At 45.0% G+C, this 20,860-nt stretch overlaps 1 protein-coding gene across 1 annotated transcript in view; it reads left to right on the top strand.

Annotated features, from left to right (window-relative positions):
* The first annotated feature begins 5,687 nt into the window (after nt 1-5,687).
* The window catches only part of METTL16 (methyltransferase 16, RNA N6-adenosine), a 30,376-nt gene continuing 15,203 nt past the window's right edge, over nt 5,688-20,860 (top strand). Inside the window, exons 1-4 of the mRNA XM_073309881.2 lie at nt 5,688-6,048; nt 7,081-7,280; nt 16,188-16,328; nt 19,890-20,005. Coding sequence (XP_073165982.1) covers nt 5,921-6,048; nt 7,081-7,280; nt 16,188-16,328; nt 19,890-20,005 — 585 coding nt within the window. The 5' untranslated portion in view covers nt 5,688-5,920. The remainder of the gene's footprint in view (nt 6,049-7,080; nt 7,281-16,187; nt 16,329-19,889; nt 20,006-20,860) is intronic.

Below are 20,860 nucleotides of genomic sequence, written 5' to 3'. Positions count from 1 at the left end.
TAGATTTTAAAATACATTGGTCACTGCTTAATGTAATCAATAAGGTACAAGTAATTAATGGTGCAAATTATAATTGTAGTGCCATGTATCTTCAGAATCCTTCTGAATACAGTTAACTGTACTGCTGTGTATTTCCAGAGGCCTGAACACTTACAGTTGCATCATTTCATGCCTGCTCAAGTCAATATAAAAGGGGTTTTTTTTCACATTATCCCTGCTCTGTCTGTTTTTGATTCATATTTGCAATTTTACATGGTTCAGTTGACTGTCAGAGAAGTGACTGAAAGATGCCAACTTTAGAAGCAATTTCTCTTTAATTACTCTTCTTGATTACAGTATCTGCTACCATTGATAACAAAAGAAGAAAACGAGGTGTGGTAGATCTCCGCACGTAAACACTGGGGCACTCTCTGCCTACCTGGTGCAGCTACTGGGAAGCAAATAGATACTGTACTTCATAATTTTTTTTTAATTAAACAGAGTATAATAATATGTGACCTCCAAATATTAATTGGACTTGCATACTCACCAGAGGTACCTTCTCCAGCATCACGCTCGGCCATGATGCTGTTCTGTGACTGGCTGAACTGCTCCGGGAGTTACAAACAGCTGCTGGCTATCTGGGAGAATGGATCCCTTGCTGGCCTATCTCCCATTCTCCTTAGTAACTGCAAGAGGGGGGAAAGATGCTTATTTCTGTCTGGTCATGTGCATTTTGAACATTGTATGCTTCACAGTGGGCATCCACTCACATGTGTCAGCCAAATGCTAATGAAGAATTGTGAAATCTTCTAGGAGAGGAGATTAATAAGAAGAGCAGCAGGAGTTATTGTGTTTAGGGGTGAGACAATGAACTTTTGAAACTATATCTGGCATGCAGATGAACCCCTATAGATCTCTTCAATCTGTGAAGACAAGCTGCCAGCAAACTTCATCTTATGAGAAGGGGTCTTTTCAACCAGGCTTGGTTGGAAACACTGAAGAACTTTGGGTGGGATAAACTTCTTAAAATAGGAAGATAACTTGTTAGTTAAGGTTAAGCTTTAGAAGGCATGTTATGATGTTGTTTTATATGTAACCATATGTTCCCATCTCTTACACAGCTTTTTAATTTAATCTCTATTCTTTCTTTTTTCTTTTTTTTTTAAAATAACTGAACTCAAGTTCCATGCATAGTACAGGAGCAAAGGTGTAAGGTGAAACTGGGGTACATTGTTCCTTTGGAAACAGAGGATCTGAGATTTCTGTGGATATCCAGTGATCAGCGGCTGGATAACATAGGGGGACACTGAATGGGCTCATGGTCTGGGGGGGAATCTGTTGTCAACCTACAAGGCAAAGACAGAGCTGGTGTAGCTCAGAGGATAGAGCTTGAGTTGCTGACAGGCTGATTGTGTTAGGGAACCAACACCCAGCCAGCACAAGCAAGGCCCCCTCATACTGGAGGCAGGTGGTGACAAGGTGACTCACAGTTCTGGGTGCCCTAAGAAGCAACACAGCGGTCACAAAAAGTTTTTAGAGCACTTACTGTAGGGGGTATGTGACTGTAAATTGATACCAACCCTCCTTTAGGCTGAGGCAGAAAGACCACCATCTTCTAATTATCGCCAATTCTTCTGTATCTCAAGAAGTCCAAGTTGTAGCTAGGCTCTGAGAAAGAGGGTGTGACAGAACACACCTCTGTATTCACACCCTACACCCTATTGTAATAATCTTTGTACAAGGTATGCCTTGTAAGTTATCATTTGAAAACTCATAATTTGCTGCTCAGTATCATTCTGATAAAATGTGTAAAAACATATGTGAAGTTATAAGATTTTTCTGTACGACATTAATACCTGTTCCAAACACCACAGCCCTGCCCAAGTAGAAGTCAGCAAACAGGTCTATCCTAAACAAATGAATGTGTGCCTGCTTTAATTTGTATTTAAGCAGTAAACAGAGTCATCAAGCAGGAGGGAAAACAAAGGAAGTTCAAACAGGTGAAAAAAAACATCAGGGAATATCCTTCCACATGGACTCTTTGTCTCCTGGGTCTCAGCTGGAAATGTTTTTCAAGAAGGGGACTAAAACTACAAAAAGAGGGGAGAAACACCCTAAGGCACCCCTCTCTCTCCTCCTGTCCACCTCATCCTCTGCACCTGAGCAGATAAAACAGCTATTGGACACTGAGGGCAGGGTTCTGACCTGAAAATTTGGTTAATAATTTGCCGGAGCATGTGGTGAGAAAGTTTGTTTTGCAACTAAATTGGTTTCTTAAGTAGATATTAGTAGGCATTTTATCTTTATTTTTCTTGTAACCATTTCTGACTTTTATGCCTCATTATTTATGCTCACTTAAAATCTATCTCTTTGTAATTAATAAATTTGTTTTACTATTTTATCTAATCCAATCTGTTTAAAGTGAAGTGTCTGAATAACTATTTAAGGTAATAGGATTGTATATTATTCCCTTAAAGCAGGGGTGGGCAAACTATGGCTCGGGAGCCGCATCCAGCCCTTCAGTGGGGTCAGGGGCTTGCCCCGCTCTGCGTGTGCAGTGGCTCCCGGAAGCAGTGGCATGTCCTCCCTCCAGCTCCTACACGTAGGGGCAGCAAGGGGGTTCAGCACGCTGCCCTCACCCCTAGTGTCACCCCCGCAGCATCCATTGGTCGGGAACCATGGCCAATGGGAGCTGCAGGGGTGGTGCCTGTGGACAGGGCAGCACACAGAGCCACACCTCCACGTAGGAGCTGGAGGGGGGACATGCCGCTGCTTCTGGGAGCTGCTTGAGGTAAGTGCCACCCAAAGCCTGCACCCCGACCCCCTCCTGTGCCCCAGCCCTGATCCCCGTCCTGCCCTCCAAACCCCTCAGTCCCAGCCTGGAGCACTCTCCTGCACCCCCAACCCCTCATCCCAGCCCCATCCCAGAGCCTGCATCCCCCAGCCGGAGCCCCCTCCTACACCCTGAACTCTTCATTTCTGGCCCCACCCCAGAACCCGCACCCCCAGCTGGAGCCCACACCCCAACCCCCAATTTCATGAGCAGTCATGGCCTGCCATACAATTTCCATACCCAGATGTGGCCCTTGGGCCAAAATGTTTGCCCACCCCTGCCTTAAAGGAATAATGGATTTAATCAAAATATACATATGCTGGGGACAAAGCTACAGTTGAACTGGCATTTCCTAATTTTGAGTGCTTCCCTTATTCCACTGTATCAGACTCAAACGTCTGGTCTGTACTCTCAAAGCCCTTCACAGTCTAACTCTTCCCTACCTATCTGACCTTATATCTTACAGTAAGGTTCATGTCTGTCTTACCTCTACCAGTGATGACAGCCCCCAAAATTCAGTTCTCTACTCTGATATGCACTTATGTGGGAAGTGGGAAATGTGCTCAGTCAGAATCCATCAGAATTCATCTCTTCAGAACTCATCTCTTCTGTATTGTTTGCAGGAAAGTACAGTCAGATAATGGCTGGACAAGTGGCAAATTGTGATCACATTTCTGATTGGCTAAGAATAGTGCATATCCTTTTGTTTGTTTTATTTCATTCTACCCTTGCCCACTTGTCTCATCCACTTATTGTGTCCTGTTGCTTTAAATTTATAAATTTTTTGGGACAGACACTGTCACTTGCCATCTCTGCTTTCAGCACTTTAGCACAATCGGGCCCTGGCCTGAAAAATAAGGCCATTGCTCTAAATTGACAAAAGAGAAGGAAGAGTATGCAATACTAGGTGTTTTTTCTGTCTCTTAATTATTTTTAATTGTTTTGTATTTAACCTCATGTTTAAATTCACTCTGTTCATAAGTTTAACGGTTTAATCTTTCTGGCAGTTATATCTCAGGGGTTACTCAGCACATAGTTGATACTGTCTACTTCCCTCACCCCAGGATTGGGAACAAGAAGGCTTAGTAGTGGTGGTGATTTTTTGTACTGTGGTAGAGTCTAGCAATCAAACTCAGGATTGGGGCCCCATTGTATGTGCACAGTGCCTAGCACCACAAAAAGTGGTCCTTGCCCCAAAGATGCTCACGTCATCAGTGGGTTCAATCTTAGAGTTTTATAGTGGTGCCCATCACTGTATCTCAGTGCCTTCCATGAAAAATCAACAGCCATGTCCCTAGAGCAGCGGTTCTCATACAGGGGTCTGCGGAGCCCAGCAGCTGGCCCCAAGCCCGAGTGCTAAAGGCGGTGGCCCCCCCTGCCCCAAAGCTAGGAGCGGCACGGGGCTAAAGGTGGCGACCCCCTCACCCCAGCCTGGAGTGGCATGGAGCTAAAGCCAGCGGCCCCTCCACCCCAGCTGGGAGCGGCACAGGACACCCCAGCTAGGAGTGACGCAGGGCCGATGCCAGCACCCCCTCAAGCCCCCAAAGCCGGGAGAGGTGTGGGGCTGAGGCTGGGAGCCCCAGTGCCCCTCCACCCCCAGCCAGGAGCAGTGTGGGGCTGAAGCTGGGAGCAACCCTGGGAGCCCCCCCATACACAGTACCTAGTTACCCCCCTGCCTGCACGTAACCCCTAGCTACCCACTCCCTGCAGCCTGAGCAGTTTTCAAACTTTTTGAACTGAGTCCCCCCCCTTTGAGTTATATTTTTTGGTTGCATCCCCCCACAGCCCAGACAGGCTGGGTTGCCTCCTGAGCTAGTCAGGGGATGGAAGCGGCACTCCGTCCCTGGACCCCACAGTGAAGAGCTGGCTCGAGCCCCCCCAGCTCTTGCCCCCGCAAATAGAAGTAAAACTATGCCTATGCCCAAGGGTTCCCCTCCCCCACCCCGGGGCCCTGGTATTTTTATAGCATGTTGAGGGGGGTCCTCAGCAAGAAAAAAGTTGAGAACTTGTGCTCTAGAGGACTTTGTGATTCAAGGTAAGCGTGAGATAGATATAACTGGTGATAAAACTGTAAGCCACCAGGTCTCAGCATGTGATGGTGACGGTAACAGCCATGATGGCCCGGATGACGATGCCAAAGCAGGACAAATACCCAATTATCGCACACGTGGATGATTCCATCTCCTCTCAGGGTCAGAGCTAGCGACTAAAACAACCTGGAATCTCACCAGGAATCGTAGAGAAACCCCCGCTCTGCCACCCTTTTAGACAAACGTGAAAGCAAACAACAGAGCCACTAAGAATCCTACGAACCCTCTTTACAGGTTAAAACGACCGCCCTGCCGCCCTCCTTCCCCGAGTGCGGACAGTTTCAAAGCCGAGCAGAGCGGCTTCCCAGCCCTAGCTCTCATCGCGGCGGTGAGCCTCGGGACGAGCCTGCGCTGCGTGTCTCCGCGGCCCCCCTCTGCCTGAGGAGCGCCTGATGCTCAGGCTCTGGAGCTGGTGGGGGAATGGGCGGGAGGGGCCAATTTAGCTACACTGACGCCTCCAGCAAGCAGAGCCGCGAGAACAGCAGGGGAATCACTCTGCCCGCGGCGGCTGCCGGGAGTGGGGGCTCCAGGAGGGGGAGGTTTTACTTCCTCCCAAAGCCCCCACAGCTGCTCCTTGCTCCCCGCCCGCCGCGGGGAAGTTCCTCAGAGTCCCCCGCGCGAGTCCCGCCTTCCATGGGGCGCGGGGGCAGGGGGAGGCGGTGACCGCTCCTCCCCCAGCTAGCGTCGCGCGCGCGCCCCGCCCATCTGCCCGGCGTCACGCTCCCAGCAGGAGCCGGCCCCAGGGGGCGGAGCTGCGACGTGGGGGCGGGATTCGGAGACGGGCGTAACGGCTCGCAGCTAAATGGCTGGCGCAGGCTGTCCGCAATGCAGCACGGGACGGGGGCGCATGTGCAGTTAGTAGAGGCCTGTCGGGGGAAGGCTGCGGTGGCTCGCGGGCCCGCTCGCTTCCCCTCTCGCAGCGCGCGCGCGGGGCCGCGGCCCTGTTCGTGCGCGTGACGACGCCCCCCTCCCCCAAGTCGTCGCCGCCGCCTCGCCTCGCGCCGCCCCGCCCGCCATGGCGCTGAATAAGTCTATGCACGCGAGAAACCGTTACCGGGACAAACCGCCGGACTTCGCCTACCTGGCGTCCCGCTACCCGGCCTTCCGGCAGCACGTGCAGACCAGCCTCTCCGGCCGGGCTAGGTGGGTCCCCGGGGTGGGGCGGGGAGGTCTGACGGGGCTCGGCGGCCGCGGCCCGCTAGGGGCTGGGATTTTCCGCCGCCGCCGTTGCCCAGGGCCCCGCGGCGGCAGCTGAGCGTCAGCGCGGACACATGGGGCAGCCCCGGGGAGCCCCGTTCCCTCTCCCGCCATCGCCGTGCGCCGGCGGCCTGTGGGCCGGTGTCCCCGTGCCGGGGGCGCCCCCCCTCCCCCCTCCAACCCGCGCCTCCAGCGTCGCTGTCCTGGCAATAACCCTTCCCTCGCTGGGAAACACCCCCTCCCCCGCCCCGCTCTTCCCCAGCCACAGGCGAGCGTGTAGGTCAGTGTAGCTCTGACAGATGGGGTTGCTGACCCGATAAGGGCATTCTGCTGCAGCTGGGGCTCTGAAGTGTAGACATGGGCTTAGCCTCCCTTGCTACCCAACCACCGGTCATCCCCGGAACACCGTCCACACTTAGTAGCCCCGGATGAGCCGGGGATGCTGTGGGGAAAACAGTCTGTGATTAGACTTAATCAGAATACCCCTACACGAGGGACAGAGCTACAGTTTTACTGGCATGTCCCAATTTTGAGTGTTTGCCTTATGTAGATGTTTAACTTTTCAAAATACAAACTGAAGAAATAAATTCCCTCATAATATAATTGTTAGTACAGAAAGGGATGTGTGTTTTGAGGGTTGGGTTTGTCCCAGAACCAGCACTTAAGGCTTTTTCCTTCTCAGATGCTAAGGAATACTGCCTAAACAGTCTCTGTGGTCCGCTTGAGTTTTGTTACTGGAATTGAATTATTTTTGATGGATTTTGTTTTTATGTGTAGAAACAAGTTTTCTTCAAAACCATCCCATTTAAGGAGATATTTCTTGTTTTGAATATGTGGTTTATGATTTTATTCTCCTGATACTTTTAATTAATGCTGACAAGACACTTGTTACTGTAATGCATAAAACTAAATATTGGTGCTTGGTGCCAACTATAATGCAAGGATTTTTTTCTGTTAATTGCATTTTATGCCTTGCAGCCTAAATTTCAAGGATCCAGAAGCTGTGAGAGCTCTGACGTGCACCCTTTTGAAAGAAGACTTTGGACTTACAATTGATATTCCATTAGAGAGGCTTATTCCTACTGTTCCCTTGAGGCTTAACTATATCCATTGGGTGGAAGATTTAATTGGCCATCAAGATGGTGATAAACAAGCTCTTAGAAGGGGAATTGACATAGGTATGTATCATATATTGGGGATTAGACAACTTTCTGTTTGACCAGGTTTGTCTGGTTCTTCAGTTTGAGTTTGGAAATGACATTAACTAAGAGATCTTGCTTTATATCCATTGATATGGGGGGATAAAAATTACATGTTCCAAACAACAAAAGTATTTGTGCTTATGAGAGACTGGCTGTCCAATCTCTAGCCTTATTGGGGTTGGCTCCTTTATGGACTAAGCTTCTTCCCACAGACTTGTGAATAAATGCAGCTCAGTTCTGACATGCAACACCTTTTTACTTTCCGCCTTTCCTATCCTTGAACTCTCCTGAACTTAAATTATTCATTATATTGAATTGTGCTGTTGGTTAATAAATTGGAAAAAGATCTGTTCTTGAGTTTGTGAGTGTAATCAAATGAAAACTTTTAATTCAAGTAATTTAACATTAGATTGCAGTGCTTCCTAGCTTTGAGTTGAGGTGTGCAGGGTGGTACATTATTCTTTACTCTTATTATTGATTGTGCTTTTGCACACGTGAATCAGATTCCTTACATGTTGCATAGTAACAAATTTTAGTGTTGCTTTTTGATCAATCTACTCTTTTTGAATCCAGATTCTCACTTCTACTTGTATTTTTTTAGGTAGCTGGGTCATGGAATCATAGAATACAAGGGTTGGAAGGGACCTCAGGAGGTCATCTAGTCCAACCCCCTGCTCAAAGCAGGACCAATCCCCAATTAAATCATCCCAGCCAGGGCTTCATCAAGCGTGACCTTAACTTCTGAGGAAGGAGATTCCACCACGTCCCTAGGTAATGCATTCCAGTGTTTTACCACCCTCCTAGTGAAAAAGTTTTTCCTAATATCCAGCCTAAACCTCCCCCACTGCAACTTGAGACCATTACTCCTTGTCCTGTCCTCTTCTACCACTGAGAATAGTCTGGAACCATCCTCTCCGGAACTAACTCTCAGGTAGTTGAAAGCAGCTATCAAATCCCCCCTCATTCTTCTCTTCCGCAGACTAAACAATCCCAGTTCCCTCAGCCTCTCCTCCTAAGTCATGTTTTCCAGTCCGCTAATCATTTTTGTTGCCCTCCGCTGGACTCTCCCCAATTTATCCACATCCTTCTTGTAGTGTGGGGCCCAAAACTGGACACAGTACTCCAGATGAGGCGTCGCCAATGTCAAATAGAGGGGAACAATCATGTCCCTTTATCTGCTGGCAATGCCTGTACTTAAACATCCCAAAACAACGGCACACTGTTGACTCATATCCAGCTTCTTGTCCACTGTAACCCCTAGGTCCTTTTCTGCAGAACTGCTGCCGAGCCATTCAGTCCCTAGTCTGTAGTTGTGCAGGGGATTCTTCCATCCTAAGTGCAGGACTCTGCACTTGTCCTTGTTGAACCTCATCAGATTTCTTTTGGCCCAATCCTCTAATTTGTCTAGGTCCCTCTGTATCCTATCCCTACCCTCTAGCATATCTACCTCTCCTCCCAGTTTAGTGTCATCTGCAAACTTGCTGAGAGTGCAATCCACACCATTCTCCAGATCATTTATGAAGATATTGAACAAAACCGGCCCCAGGACCGACCCTTGGGGCACTCCACTTGATACTGGCTGCCAACTAGACATGGAGCCATTGATCACTACCCATTGAGCCCGACAATCTAGCCAACTTTCTGTCCACCTTATCCATTCATCTAGCTCATACTTCTTTAACTTGCTGGCAAGAATACTGTTGGAGACTGTGTCAAAAGCTTTGCTAAAGTCCAGGAACAACACGTCCACTGCTTTCCCCTCATCCATAGAGCCAGTTATCCCTTCATAGAAGGCAATTAGATTAGTCAGGCATGACTTGCCCTTGGTGAATCCATGCTGACTGTTCCTGATCACTTTCCTCTCATGTAAGTGCTTCAGAATTGATTCCTTGAGGACCTGCTCCGTGATTTTTCCAGGCACTGAGGTGAGGCTGACTGGCCTGTAGTTCCCAGAATCCTCCTCCTTCCCTTATTTAAAGATGGGCACTACATTAGCCTTTTTCCAGTCGTCCGGGACTTCCCCCGATTGCCATGAGTTTTCAAAGAGAATGGCCAATGGCTCTGCAATCACATCCGCCAACTCCTTGAGCACTCTCGGATGCAGCGCATCCGGCCCCATGGACTTGTGCACGTCTAGCTTTTCTAAATAGTCCCGAACCACTTCTTTCTCCACAGAGGGCTGGCCACCTCCTCCCCATGCTGTGCTGCCTAGTGCAGTAGTCTGGGAGCTGACCTTGTTCATGAAGACAGAAGCAAAAAAAGCATTGAGTGCATTAGCTTTTTCCACATCCTCTGTCACCAGGTTGCCTCCCTCATTCAGTAAGGGGCCCACACTTTCCTTGACTTTCTTCTTGTTGCTAACATACCTGAAGAAACCCTTCTTGTTACTCTTAACATCTCTTGCTAGCTGCAACTCCAGGTGTGATTTGGCTTTCTGATTTCACTCCTGCATGCCTGAGCAATATTTTTATACTCATCCCTGGTCATTTGTCCAATCTTCCACTTCTTGTAAGCTTCTTTTTCGTGTTCAAGATCAGCAAGGATTTCACTGTTAAGCCAAGCTAGTCGCCTGCCATATTTACTATTCTTTCTACACATCGGGATGGTTTGTCCCTGTAACCTCAATAAGGATTCTTTAAAATACAGCCAGCTCTCCTGGACTCCTTTCCACCTCATGTTGTTCTCCCAGAGGATCCTGCCCATCAGTTCCCTGAGAGAGTCAAAGTCTGCTTTTCTGAAATCCAGGGTCCATATTTTGTTGCTCTCCTTTCTTCCCTGTGTCAGGATCCTGAACTCGACTATCTCATGGTCACTGCCTCTTAGGTTTCCATCCACTTTTGCTTCCCCTACTAATTCTTCCTGGTTTGTGAGCAGCAGGTCAAGAAGAGCTCCGCCCCTAGTTAGTTCCTCCAGCACTTGCACCAGGAAATTGTCCCCCTACACTTTCCAGAAACTTCCTGGATTGTCTGTGCACCACTGTATTGCTCTCCCAGCAGATATCAGGGTGACTGAAGTCTCCCATGAGAACCAGGGCCTGCGATCTAGTAACTTCCATTGGTTGCCGGAAGAAAGCCTCATCCCCCCCCCCCCGGTCTGGTGGTCTATAGCAGACTCCCACCATGACATCACCCTTTTTGCTCATGCTTCTAAACTTAATCCAGAGACTCTCAGGTTTTTCTGCAGTTTCATACTGAAGCTCTGAGCAGTCATACTGCTCCTTTACATACAATGCAACTCCCCCACCTTTTCTGCCCAGCTTGTCCTTCCTGAACAGTTTATATCCATCCATGACAGTACTCCAGTCATGTGAGTTATCCCACCAAGTCTCTGTTATTCCAATCACATCATAATTCCTTGACTGTGCCAGGACTTCCAGTTCTCCCTGCTTGTTTCCCAGGCTTCTTGCATTTGTGTATAGGCACTTGAGATAACTCGTTGATTGTCCCCCTTTCTCAGTATGAGGCAGGAGCCCTCCCCTCTCACGTGGGTCTCATTTGCTTTCTTTAATGTCAAATGACTTTTCAATTCAGAGCCCTTTTTGGTGCTAAATTACAAAGGGGATTTAAAGAGAAGTCAAGGAAAATACTAGTAAAATCGCATATTGATATCTCTTCAGACTTTCTGTATCTACAGAGATCAAACGTACAAAACATCTTTCCCTAAATTACTGCTGGAGGACATCTGACAAATAAAACCTTTTTGGTCTCTACTGATTTATCTACTGCTTAATCCAATCAGTTAAAGATTTTCTTGTTATTGTTTTTTAAAGGTTCTATACAAATATTTTAAAATCTGTCTGGACAGGTACATTTTGTTATAGTTTAGCATCTGTACTCCTTCTTGGTTTTGTTATTAGTTAAATCTTTCCTTTATACTTTGGAAGAATTCTTTTTTTTTAAAGTAGTCCTGCGCTGGTGGAAGCACATTACCAAATTGAGAAAAGTATATGGGGTCTCTGGATATCTGTCCAACATTATTTGATTCATATCTTGTCTCTTAGCATTTCATCTTTGAAAGAAGGCTAAAATTCATGCTTTTCTCAAGGTTTCTATTTAGTAATTTCAGTATCCACTTCACTTTCTCTTAACAGTGAATTCAATGCTCTCCTGGCATTTACTAGTTACTGTGTTGTCTTGTCTAAATTAATGTTTCTTTTTCCACAATTTATTGACTTTATTTTGTATTTGTCAGCATTGATTTGGTTTAAATCAAACTGATCTAAATTACTAGTCAGGAAGACTCTATTTAATCATGGATTTCTATATACAAGTGCATTCTTGTTGGTTGTTATAACTTTAATACTTATTCTTCACAACATATTTGCAAGAAAATGAGCTGGAGATAGCGTAACAAAGCAGTCTCTGGCGAGACACTACTGAGAGTATCCATTCAGGACAAATTGCTTAGAGCAGGGCTGTCACAGCCCAAGGCTGGGGGTCCTTCACTACTAAGGCACACCAAACCAGCCAAACAGAGAGGACTTCGGTTTTACCCCACTGGCTAACCGGAAGTCATACGAGCAGTTCCCTCAGATACTCCCAGTATCCCACCAATGCCATTCATTATGGGGATGAATGGTTATGAAAACCAATAGCCTAGTAAAAGAAAAAAGGTTCTTCCGATCGCAAAGGACCAAGCCCCAGACCCAGGTCAATATACAAGTCAGATCTTCCCCACAAATCACGCTGTTGCCAGTCCTCTAGAATCTAAAATCTAAAGGTTTATTCATAAAAGAAATATAGATGAGAGTTAAAATTGGTTAAATGGATTCAAGTACATATAACCTTTGCAAAGTTCTTGGTTCAGGCTTATAGCAGTGGTGGAATAAACTGGAGGCTCAAATCAAGTCTCTGGAGTACATCTACAGATTTGGATGGGTCATTCAGTCCTTTGTTCAGAGCTTCAGTTTTTAGCAAAGTTCCTCCAGTGGTCAGAAGCAGGATTGAAGACAAAATGGAGAGGATTCCGGGGCCTTTTGTATCCTCTGCCATCTAAAAGGACACCCCTTTGTTCTTACTGTCGAAAATCACAGCAGCAAGATGGAGTTTGGAGTCACATGGGCAAGTCACATGTCAATGCATGACTCATTTCTTTACAGGTAGAGCAGCCATCACTCACATGCTACCTTGAACATTCCCAGGAAGGCTCCTCACATGTGGATTGGAGTCTCCCAAGGTCCATTGTCAGTTAAGTTGTTTCTTGATTGGGCACTTCCTCAGAATAGTCCTTTCTCAAGAAGCTGACCAAATGCTTCACTGATGCTACTTCAGAATCAAACACATTGAGATACAAGTACATAGCCAATATCATAACTTCAGATACAAAAATGATACACACAGCATAATCATAACCAGCAAATTACAACCTTTTCATAGACACCTTACTTGACCACCTTTGTACAAGATTTGGTGCAACTATAGGACCTTGGGTGCAACAATGATCTATAGGGTCACAGTTCATGTCAATAACGTCACAGATAGTGCTTGTCCCATTTGTTTTTTTAATGCTTGTAATGTAACTCTGTCATTCCATATTTCTCTTTTTTTAAGATCTCACTCAGTTCCTTCCAAATTTCAACAGCATCAGCAATAAAACAGCTATTTCCCTGCATTTTGTTCAAGGCTACAGAAATAGGCTTCAGGGTACTCAGCATGTGTTCAACATTTCTCTTAAGCCCAATGTTGAGAACTTTGGCTGTGACAGTGCCATCTGTTTTTTCATGATTTTATTCACAAACTATCGTCATCAGATTTGGGCCAGTTCTTGATATATTGCTCAAAACAGTCCACTACTGAGTTCCGTCCCATGTCTTGTGGGAGCGTTAGCTTGGTTCTTCCCACACTTTTCAGAATAGCTGCTGCAAAGTGGTTGTTACAGAAGCATTTTGTAATTTCAAGAACATTAGCCTTTATTTGTGGAACACTGAAGTCTTTGGCTAGGAGATGCATCAAATGAGCAACTGCATGTTATTAGCTTGGGACTCTCTTCTAAATAACTTCTTCTCATCTTGGGTACATTTCTAGTATTGTCTGTGACCAAACTGTGTACTAGACATTTGAATTTTTTTCCACAGTTCTAGCTTTTGCTGCTACTTGTAAATATTCTACTGCGTGTGCGTTTCCTGATGTATCAATTGTTTCTGTAGGGAAGACATTCCCTTCTGTTGTCACACAAGCACATACGGCAGGATCATTGTGAACATTGCTTCACCCCTCAAGACTCAGGTTAACAATTTTACTCTCTAGACCTTTTGCACACTGCTCAATTTCTCTTTCATTCACTTTATCCAGCAATTTGCCTGTGACATCTGCTCTGTAGGGTGGACTGTATCCTAGCCTTCATGACTGAACCGTGTTAATGAAGTGTGGGTTCTCAATCATGCATAAAGGAGAGATGTTGCATAAACAAACGGGGCAATTTTTTCATCAATTGCCTCTTTTTGTAATCTGCTGGTTCTTATCACAAACTGATCTATGGTTGTTTCTGGATGATGGAAGTTTTTTTTTCTTTTTGATACAGGTGCTATACTGTGGTCATGTGACATACATGATTGGCAGATAACTCTGAAACTATAGAAAATGAGGGTGATCTTGAAGGTGGATAGTCTTCAGAATCCTGTATGTTGAGGATGGATTCTCCTAAACAAAATAAGTCAATGCAGTTATTTAATACCGTACTGCTCATTTAGTATTACTCATTGCATTCACTGACACTCAGTACTATTTTAAAGGTGAAATTGTAAAAGGAAGATCTGCCTATTTCAGCTATTTATTTTTTATCACAACTGCATCTAAAATGATAGAACCATAAAGTAACAACTATTTTTTTGCTCAAACATGAGAATTCAAGAATAGTCCGGAAGGAAGACAGGCAGTCCTTAAGAGAGAAGTATGAAATAAAAAAAGTTTACCAACCTGAAGATCCTGCATGTTCAGAAATGTTCCTTTCATCATCTTCCACTTTGCTTCCTCCTGTGAAGGAGCACTTCTCATGGTGTTAATTCATTCTGGCAACCAGGCCTTGCATTTCTTTGTTGCACTGTTCGCATTTTGGATGCGTGCCTGTCTTACCCACAGGTAGAGGAAGTACATTAAAATATTCCAAAACTGGGTCTCTTTTATGGCCTGCTGCCATTATAGGTTTTCCCTTCTAGTGAGAGAATGGCATGGTAGATCTCAAATCAATGAAGGCTACACTCAGAAAGACCTCAAGACTTCTGGAATATGCTGCTCAAACGGTTTCACTTTTGTTTCTACTGCCTGTCCCTCCCTTCTCACATTTATCTCCAGACTTTCTCTCCTTGTCCAGATCTATTTCGCCCTCAACCATCATTGAACTTTTTGAAACTTTGCACTTTTAGAGAGAGGTAAGGGATTGACTCTGTATACACAAACTTGCAGAGTGACAACAGGGTTGAGGTCTGTCATTTCTCATCTCTATATATTTATTTTAAAACATTTTTGGTGTTAATAAGCATGTCCTCTCTGGAGACATAAATCCACAGTTTGAGAACTGCAAAACTAAGCATCTCTGATGGTATCTTCTAGACCAGTGGTTCTCAAAGCTGGTCCACCGCTTGTTCAGGGAAAGCCCCTGGAGGTCGGACCAGTTTGTTTACCTGTTGCATCTGCAAGTTCGGCTGATTGTGTCTCCCACTGGCCATGGTTCGCCGCTCCAGGCCAATGGGGGCTGCGAGAAGGGTGGCCAGCACATCCCTTGGCCCGCGCTGCTTCTCTTGAGGTACTTACCTTGCAGTATTATCTTACCCGCTTTCCAGAGTAGTTGCAGTTACTTTCCCTGTGTTGTTGTTTTGGAAATAATCCTATATAAACGTTACATTTTTTATCTTGTTGTAAAACATTCAATGCTTTGTTTATGTCAGAAACCCAAAACTACTGATAATTGTTCAGATAAGGTTGTGATTAAAAAATATGGCATCTCCAACGTTACTGTTGTGTGTTTCTAAAAAAAAATCTATATTGGAGTAGGACTTTACTAGCAGATGAAAAAGTATAATCTCTCTCTCTCATTCTGGTGTCATTCTCTTAATAGATCTACCAATTACAGTTCTTTATGAGAATCTGGTAGCTGTAAGAGTCATTTTTTCTTTTTTTCTCGTATCTTGTGTTTTGGTCACTCTTAAGCAATGGTTTGAGGGCACAGTCAAAGCCTTTTGCCACAAACTAGTCTCTGCATGTTTTCAGTAATTCTTCGTAATAAGTAATCTAGGGTTTCCATCGCTTGTACAGTGATGAGTCACTTTATGGTCACCATAATGTGCTGTGTAACGTATTTCTCTTCCCTATCAGAAACTGTGTCTGGCTTTTATTCTTTGTGTAGTTTATCTTGGGAATCAACTTTTAGTTAAAACTTTAAACATTAAGAAATAACCAAGTCTGAAGGAAAAACAGTTCCTCTTCTCATAATTGGTGCAGTCATACAGTCACTAAAGCAAAGTAATCAGTGTAGATTGAAGAAATGCAGAACATAAATATTTTTGTAATTTCTCTAAGTCTTCTGAATAAGTAGAAATATACTTGGTCACTAGTGTCTGAATTAGTTACTCACTCCTGTTTTAAAAAAAACAAACAAAAAACCTGCTGAAGGAAAATATTCAGTCTCTGATTTACCACGTTAGTCCTGGTATAAGTGAAATGTTTTGCAAAATAAATTGATGTTTTGAAAATTTTCTGTTTTTTCAATTAGAAAATACAGGGGTATCTACTTGTTGTTGGGTAAAATGTTGATTAGTTTTTAATATTGAAATTTATTGCTGTGAGTAACAATAGAATAATGCACACCATACACCATGTGATTATTTATTAAATTAAATCTGACGCTTTACTTTTTTTGCTAATCTAGGCTTTTTTTTATTTGCTGCAGGTACAGGGGCATCTTGTATCTATCCATTACTTGGAGCTACTTTGAATGGCTGGTATTTCCTAGCAACAGAAGTGGATGATATGTGCTTCAATTATGCAAAGAAAAATGTGGAACAGAATAATTTATCTGATCTTATAAAAGGTACCATATAATAATCATTCATTAGCTTTCGTTCCCTTGTGATGTTTCCACTTCTCCTGTTTTAAACCAGATATAATGATGTATCTTTGCCTTGTTCAGTGGCTAATGAGGATTTACAGTCCTGCAAATATATGCTACCCTGATTTTGGTGTAGCAAAGAGTAACCACATGTTGCTAGACCATCCCCATTGAAATCAGACAGCCACAATTAGTCCAAAAACTTAACAAAAAACCCAATTCACTCTTATAAACCAGCCTGGACAGTACTAGATTTTTGATGCATATGACTAATCAGATTCCTGAATATTTATGATAATCTCATACAGAAATCTTTGAAATGAAGTTAAGGTTGCAGATGCATGCACAAAACATTGATAGGTAACATTTGATATGAACATGACAGAATTCATGCTGCCCCATACGTGTGGAATGCTGTCCCCAAATCAATTTGTACAGCCTCTGCCCTGCACTCCTTCAGATGCCCCCTCCTTTTTGTATATGGATTTCCCTTTTTGTATGGGTCTAAGATCTGGAAGAATCTGGTAAACTAAGTTCTCTCTATCCCTTCTTCCCGTTATTAAAAATAAAATGGAAGAAAATTAAAACTTCAGCTGTGAAGATCTATTTTTAGGGTGCAATAATTCTGGAACTCCACATACAGTTGACTTCAAATTTATTAGAAAGTCTAGGTCTGAAGCAGAGAGAGTTTATCAGTTTTGAGACATAGAATATCAGGGTTGGAAGGGACCTCAGGAGGTCATCTAGTCCAACCCCCTGCTCAAAGCAGGACCATTCCCCAATTAAATCATCCCAGCCAGGGCTTTGTCAAGCCTGACCTTAAAAACTTCTAAGGAAGGAGATTCTACCACCTCCCTAGGTAACGCATTCCAGTGTTTCTCCACCCTCCTAGTGAAAAATTTTTTCCTAATATCCAACCTAAACCTCCCTCACTGCAACTTGAGACCATTACTCCTTGTCCTGTCCTCTTCTACCACTGAGAATAGTCTGGAACCATCCTCTCCGGAACTAACTCTCAGGTAGTTGAAAGCAGCTATCAAATCTCCCCTCATTCTTCTCTTCTGCAGACTAAACAATCCCAGTTCCCTCAGCCTCTCCTCATAAGTCATGTGTTCCAGACCCCTAATAATTTTTGTTGCCCTTCGCTGGACTCTCTCCAATTTATCCACATCCTTCTTGTAGTGTGGGGCCCAAAACTGGACACAGTACTCCAGATGAGGCCTCACCAATGTCGAATAGAGGGAAACGATCACGTCCCTCGATCTGCTCGCTATGCCCCTACTTATACATCCCAAAATGCCATTGGCCTTCTTGGCAACAAGGGCACGCTGCTGACTCATATCCAGCTTCTCGTCCGCTGTCACCCCAGGTCCTTTTCCGCAGAACTGCTGCCTAGCCGTTCGGTCCCTAGTCTGTAGCTATGCATTGGGTTCTTCCATCCTAAGTGCAGGACGCTGCACTTATCCTTATTGAACCTCATCAGATTTCTTTTGGCCCAATCCTCCAATTTGTCTAGGTCCCTCTGTATCCTATCTCTGCCCTCCAGCGTATCTACCACTCCTTCTAGTTTAGTATCATCCGCAAATTTGCTGAGGGTGCAATCCACACCATCCTCCAGATCATTTATGAAGATATTGAACAAAACCGGCCCCAGGACCGACCCCTGGGGCACTCCACTTGACACCGGCTGCCAACTAGACATGGAGCCATTGATCACTACCCGTTGAGCCTGACAATCTAGCCAATTTTCTACCCACCTTATAGTGCATTCATCCAGCCCATACTTCTTTAACTTGCTGACAAGAATGCTGTGGGAGACCGTGTCAAAAGCTTCGCTAAAGTCAAGAAACAATACATCCACTGCTTTCCCTTCATCCACAGAACCAGTAATCTCATCATAGAAAGAAAAGGAGTACTTGTGGCACCTTAGAGACTAACCAATTTATTTGAGCATGAGCTTTCGTGAGCTACAGCTCACTTCATCAGATGCATACCGTGGAAACTGCAGCAGACTTTATATACACACAGAGAATATGAAACAATACCTCCTCCCACCCCACTGTCCTGCTGGTAATAGCTTATCTAAAGTGATCATCAAGTTGGGCCATTTCCAGCACAAATCCAGGTTTTCTCACCCTCCACCCCCCCACACAAATTCACTCTCCTGCTAGTGATAGCCCATCCAAAGTGACAACTCTCTACACAATGTGCATGATAATCAAGTTGGGCCATTTCCTGCACAAATCCAGGTTCTCTCACCCCCCTCCCAAAAACCACACACAATAGTGAGTTTGTGTGTGTGGTTTTTGGGAGGGGGGTGAGGGGGTGAGAGAACCTGGATTTGTGGTGGAAATGGCCCAACTTGATGATCACTTTAGATAAGCTATTACCAGCAGGACAGTGGGGTGGGAGGAGGTATTGTTTCATATTCTCTGTGTGTGTATATATAAAGTCTGCTGCAGTTTCCACGGTATGCATCCGATGAAGTGAGCTGTAGCTCACAAAAGCTCATGCTCAAATAAATTGGTTAGTCTCTAAGGTGCCACAAGTACTCCTTTTCTTTTTGCGAATACAGACTAACACAGCTGTTACTCTGAAACCTCTCATCATAGAAGGCGATTTAGATTAGTCAGGCATGACCTTCCCTTGGTGAATCCATGCTGACTGTTCCTGATCACTTTCCTCTCCTCCTAAGTGCTTCAGGATCGATTCTTTGAGGACCTGCTCCATGATTTTTCCAGGGACTGAGGTAAGGCTGACTGGCCTGTAGTTCCCAGGATCCTCCTCCTTCCCTTTTTTAAAGATTGGCACTACATTAGCCTTTTTCCAGTCATCCGGGACTTCCCCCGTTCGCCACGAGTTTTCAAAGATAATGGCCAATGGCTCTGCAATCACAGCCGCCCATTCCTTTAGCACTCTCGGATGCAACTAGTCCGGCCCCATGGACTTGTGCACGTCCAGCTTTTCTAAATAGTCCCTATCCACCTCCTTTCTCCACAGAGGGCTGGCCATCTACTCCCCATGTTGTGATGCCCAGCGCAGCAGTCTGGGAGCTGACCTTGTTAGTGAAGACAGAGGCAAAAAAAGCATCGAGTACATTAGCTTTTTCCACATCCTCTGTCACTAGGTTGCCTCCCTCATTCAGTAAGGGGCCCACACTTTCCTTGGCTTTCTTCTTGTTGCCAATATACCTGAAGAAACCCTTCTTGTTACTCTTAACATCTCTCGCTAGCTGCAGTTCCATGGCTTTCTGAGGGGCCAAAATAAGATTTATAATGAAAATTCAATTTCAGCTGTAACTATGGAGCACCTGCTATTGCTCTGAAAATAACGCTTCTAATTCTATGATATTGATTATAAGAAAAGCTGTTTATATGCGTTTTCTTTTGTTAGATGAACCTAAAGTTGGTTTGCAGTGTAGTATGTTGATAAATTGGTTGTATAATATGTTAATTATATTCTAAAGGAAGTGTTAAAAATACTTATGTAACACTAGAGTTAATTTTAATTCCTTATCAATAAATATCCTCCTTTTTTTGCTAGTGGTTAAAGTGCCACAGAAGACCCTTCTAATGGATGCACTAAAAGAGGAATCTGAGATCATTTATGATTTTTGCATGTGCAACCCTCCCTTTTTTGCCAACCAGTTGGAAGCCAAGGTACAGTATGTTGATTAGATTGACTGACTGTTGTACGTACTTTTGCCCTTTTTAACAGGTGGGAGGGTAATGATACCTCAAGAGATTAGTGTTTGAAGGCTCACTGTGGAAAAACCTCATGTCTCTGGGTTTTATAAGCTGTCATTTCATATATGTATAATTGTATAATTTTTTATTATTTTTTAAAAAAGCAACATTGAAAAACCCACCCAAGTCAGCAATTTGTAAAAGATTAACTTAAATGAGTTTTGTTTTTTTAATTCTGAAGTAGGAATTGACCTGTGGCGTTCTTCCATTAGTTGTATTCAGATGGTCTCTCTCCAATAGATTTAGCACAGAGTAGGCAGTCACCATGGACCTGGTGCTAGTGTGCCTCCCGTAATGGTAGAACAAAGGAGCTGGTGGGCCTCAGTGACGCTAGTACAGGGGTGGGCAAACTACGGCCCGGGGGTCGCATCCAGCCCTTCAGACATTTTAATCCAGCCCTTGAGCTGGGTCCGGGGCTTGCCCTGCTCAAGTACTCCAGCCGGGGAGCAGGGTCGGGGGCTTGCCCCGTTCTGCACGTGCCATGGCTCCCAGAAGCAGCGGCATGTCCCCCCTTCTAGTGCCTATGCATAGGAGTAACCAGGGGCTCCACACACCACCCCAACCTCACACTCCCATTGGCCTGGAACTGTGGCCAATAGTAGCTGCAGGGGAGGCACCTACGGATGGGGCGGTGCACAGAGTTGCCTGGCCTCTCCTCTGTATAGGAGCCGGAGAGGGGACCTGCTGCTTCCGAAAGCTGCTTGAGGTAAGCACCGCCCGGAGTCTGCACCCCTGCCACCTTCCTGTGCCCCTGCCCCAGCCCTGATC

Source organism: Lepidochelys kempii, chromosome 1, assembly GCF_965140285.1.
Source record: "Lepidochelys kempii isolate rLepKem1 chromosome 1, rLepKem1.hap1, whole genome shotgun sequence".
Taxonomy (NCBI): Eukaryota; Metazoa; Chordata; order Testudines; family Cheloniidae; genus Lepidochelys; species Lepidochelys kempii.
The sequence above is the reverse complement of the archived record's forward strand: the minus strand, read 5'-3'. Positions and strand labels throughout refer to the sequence as shown.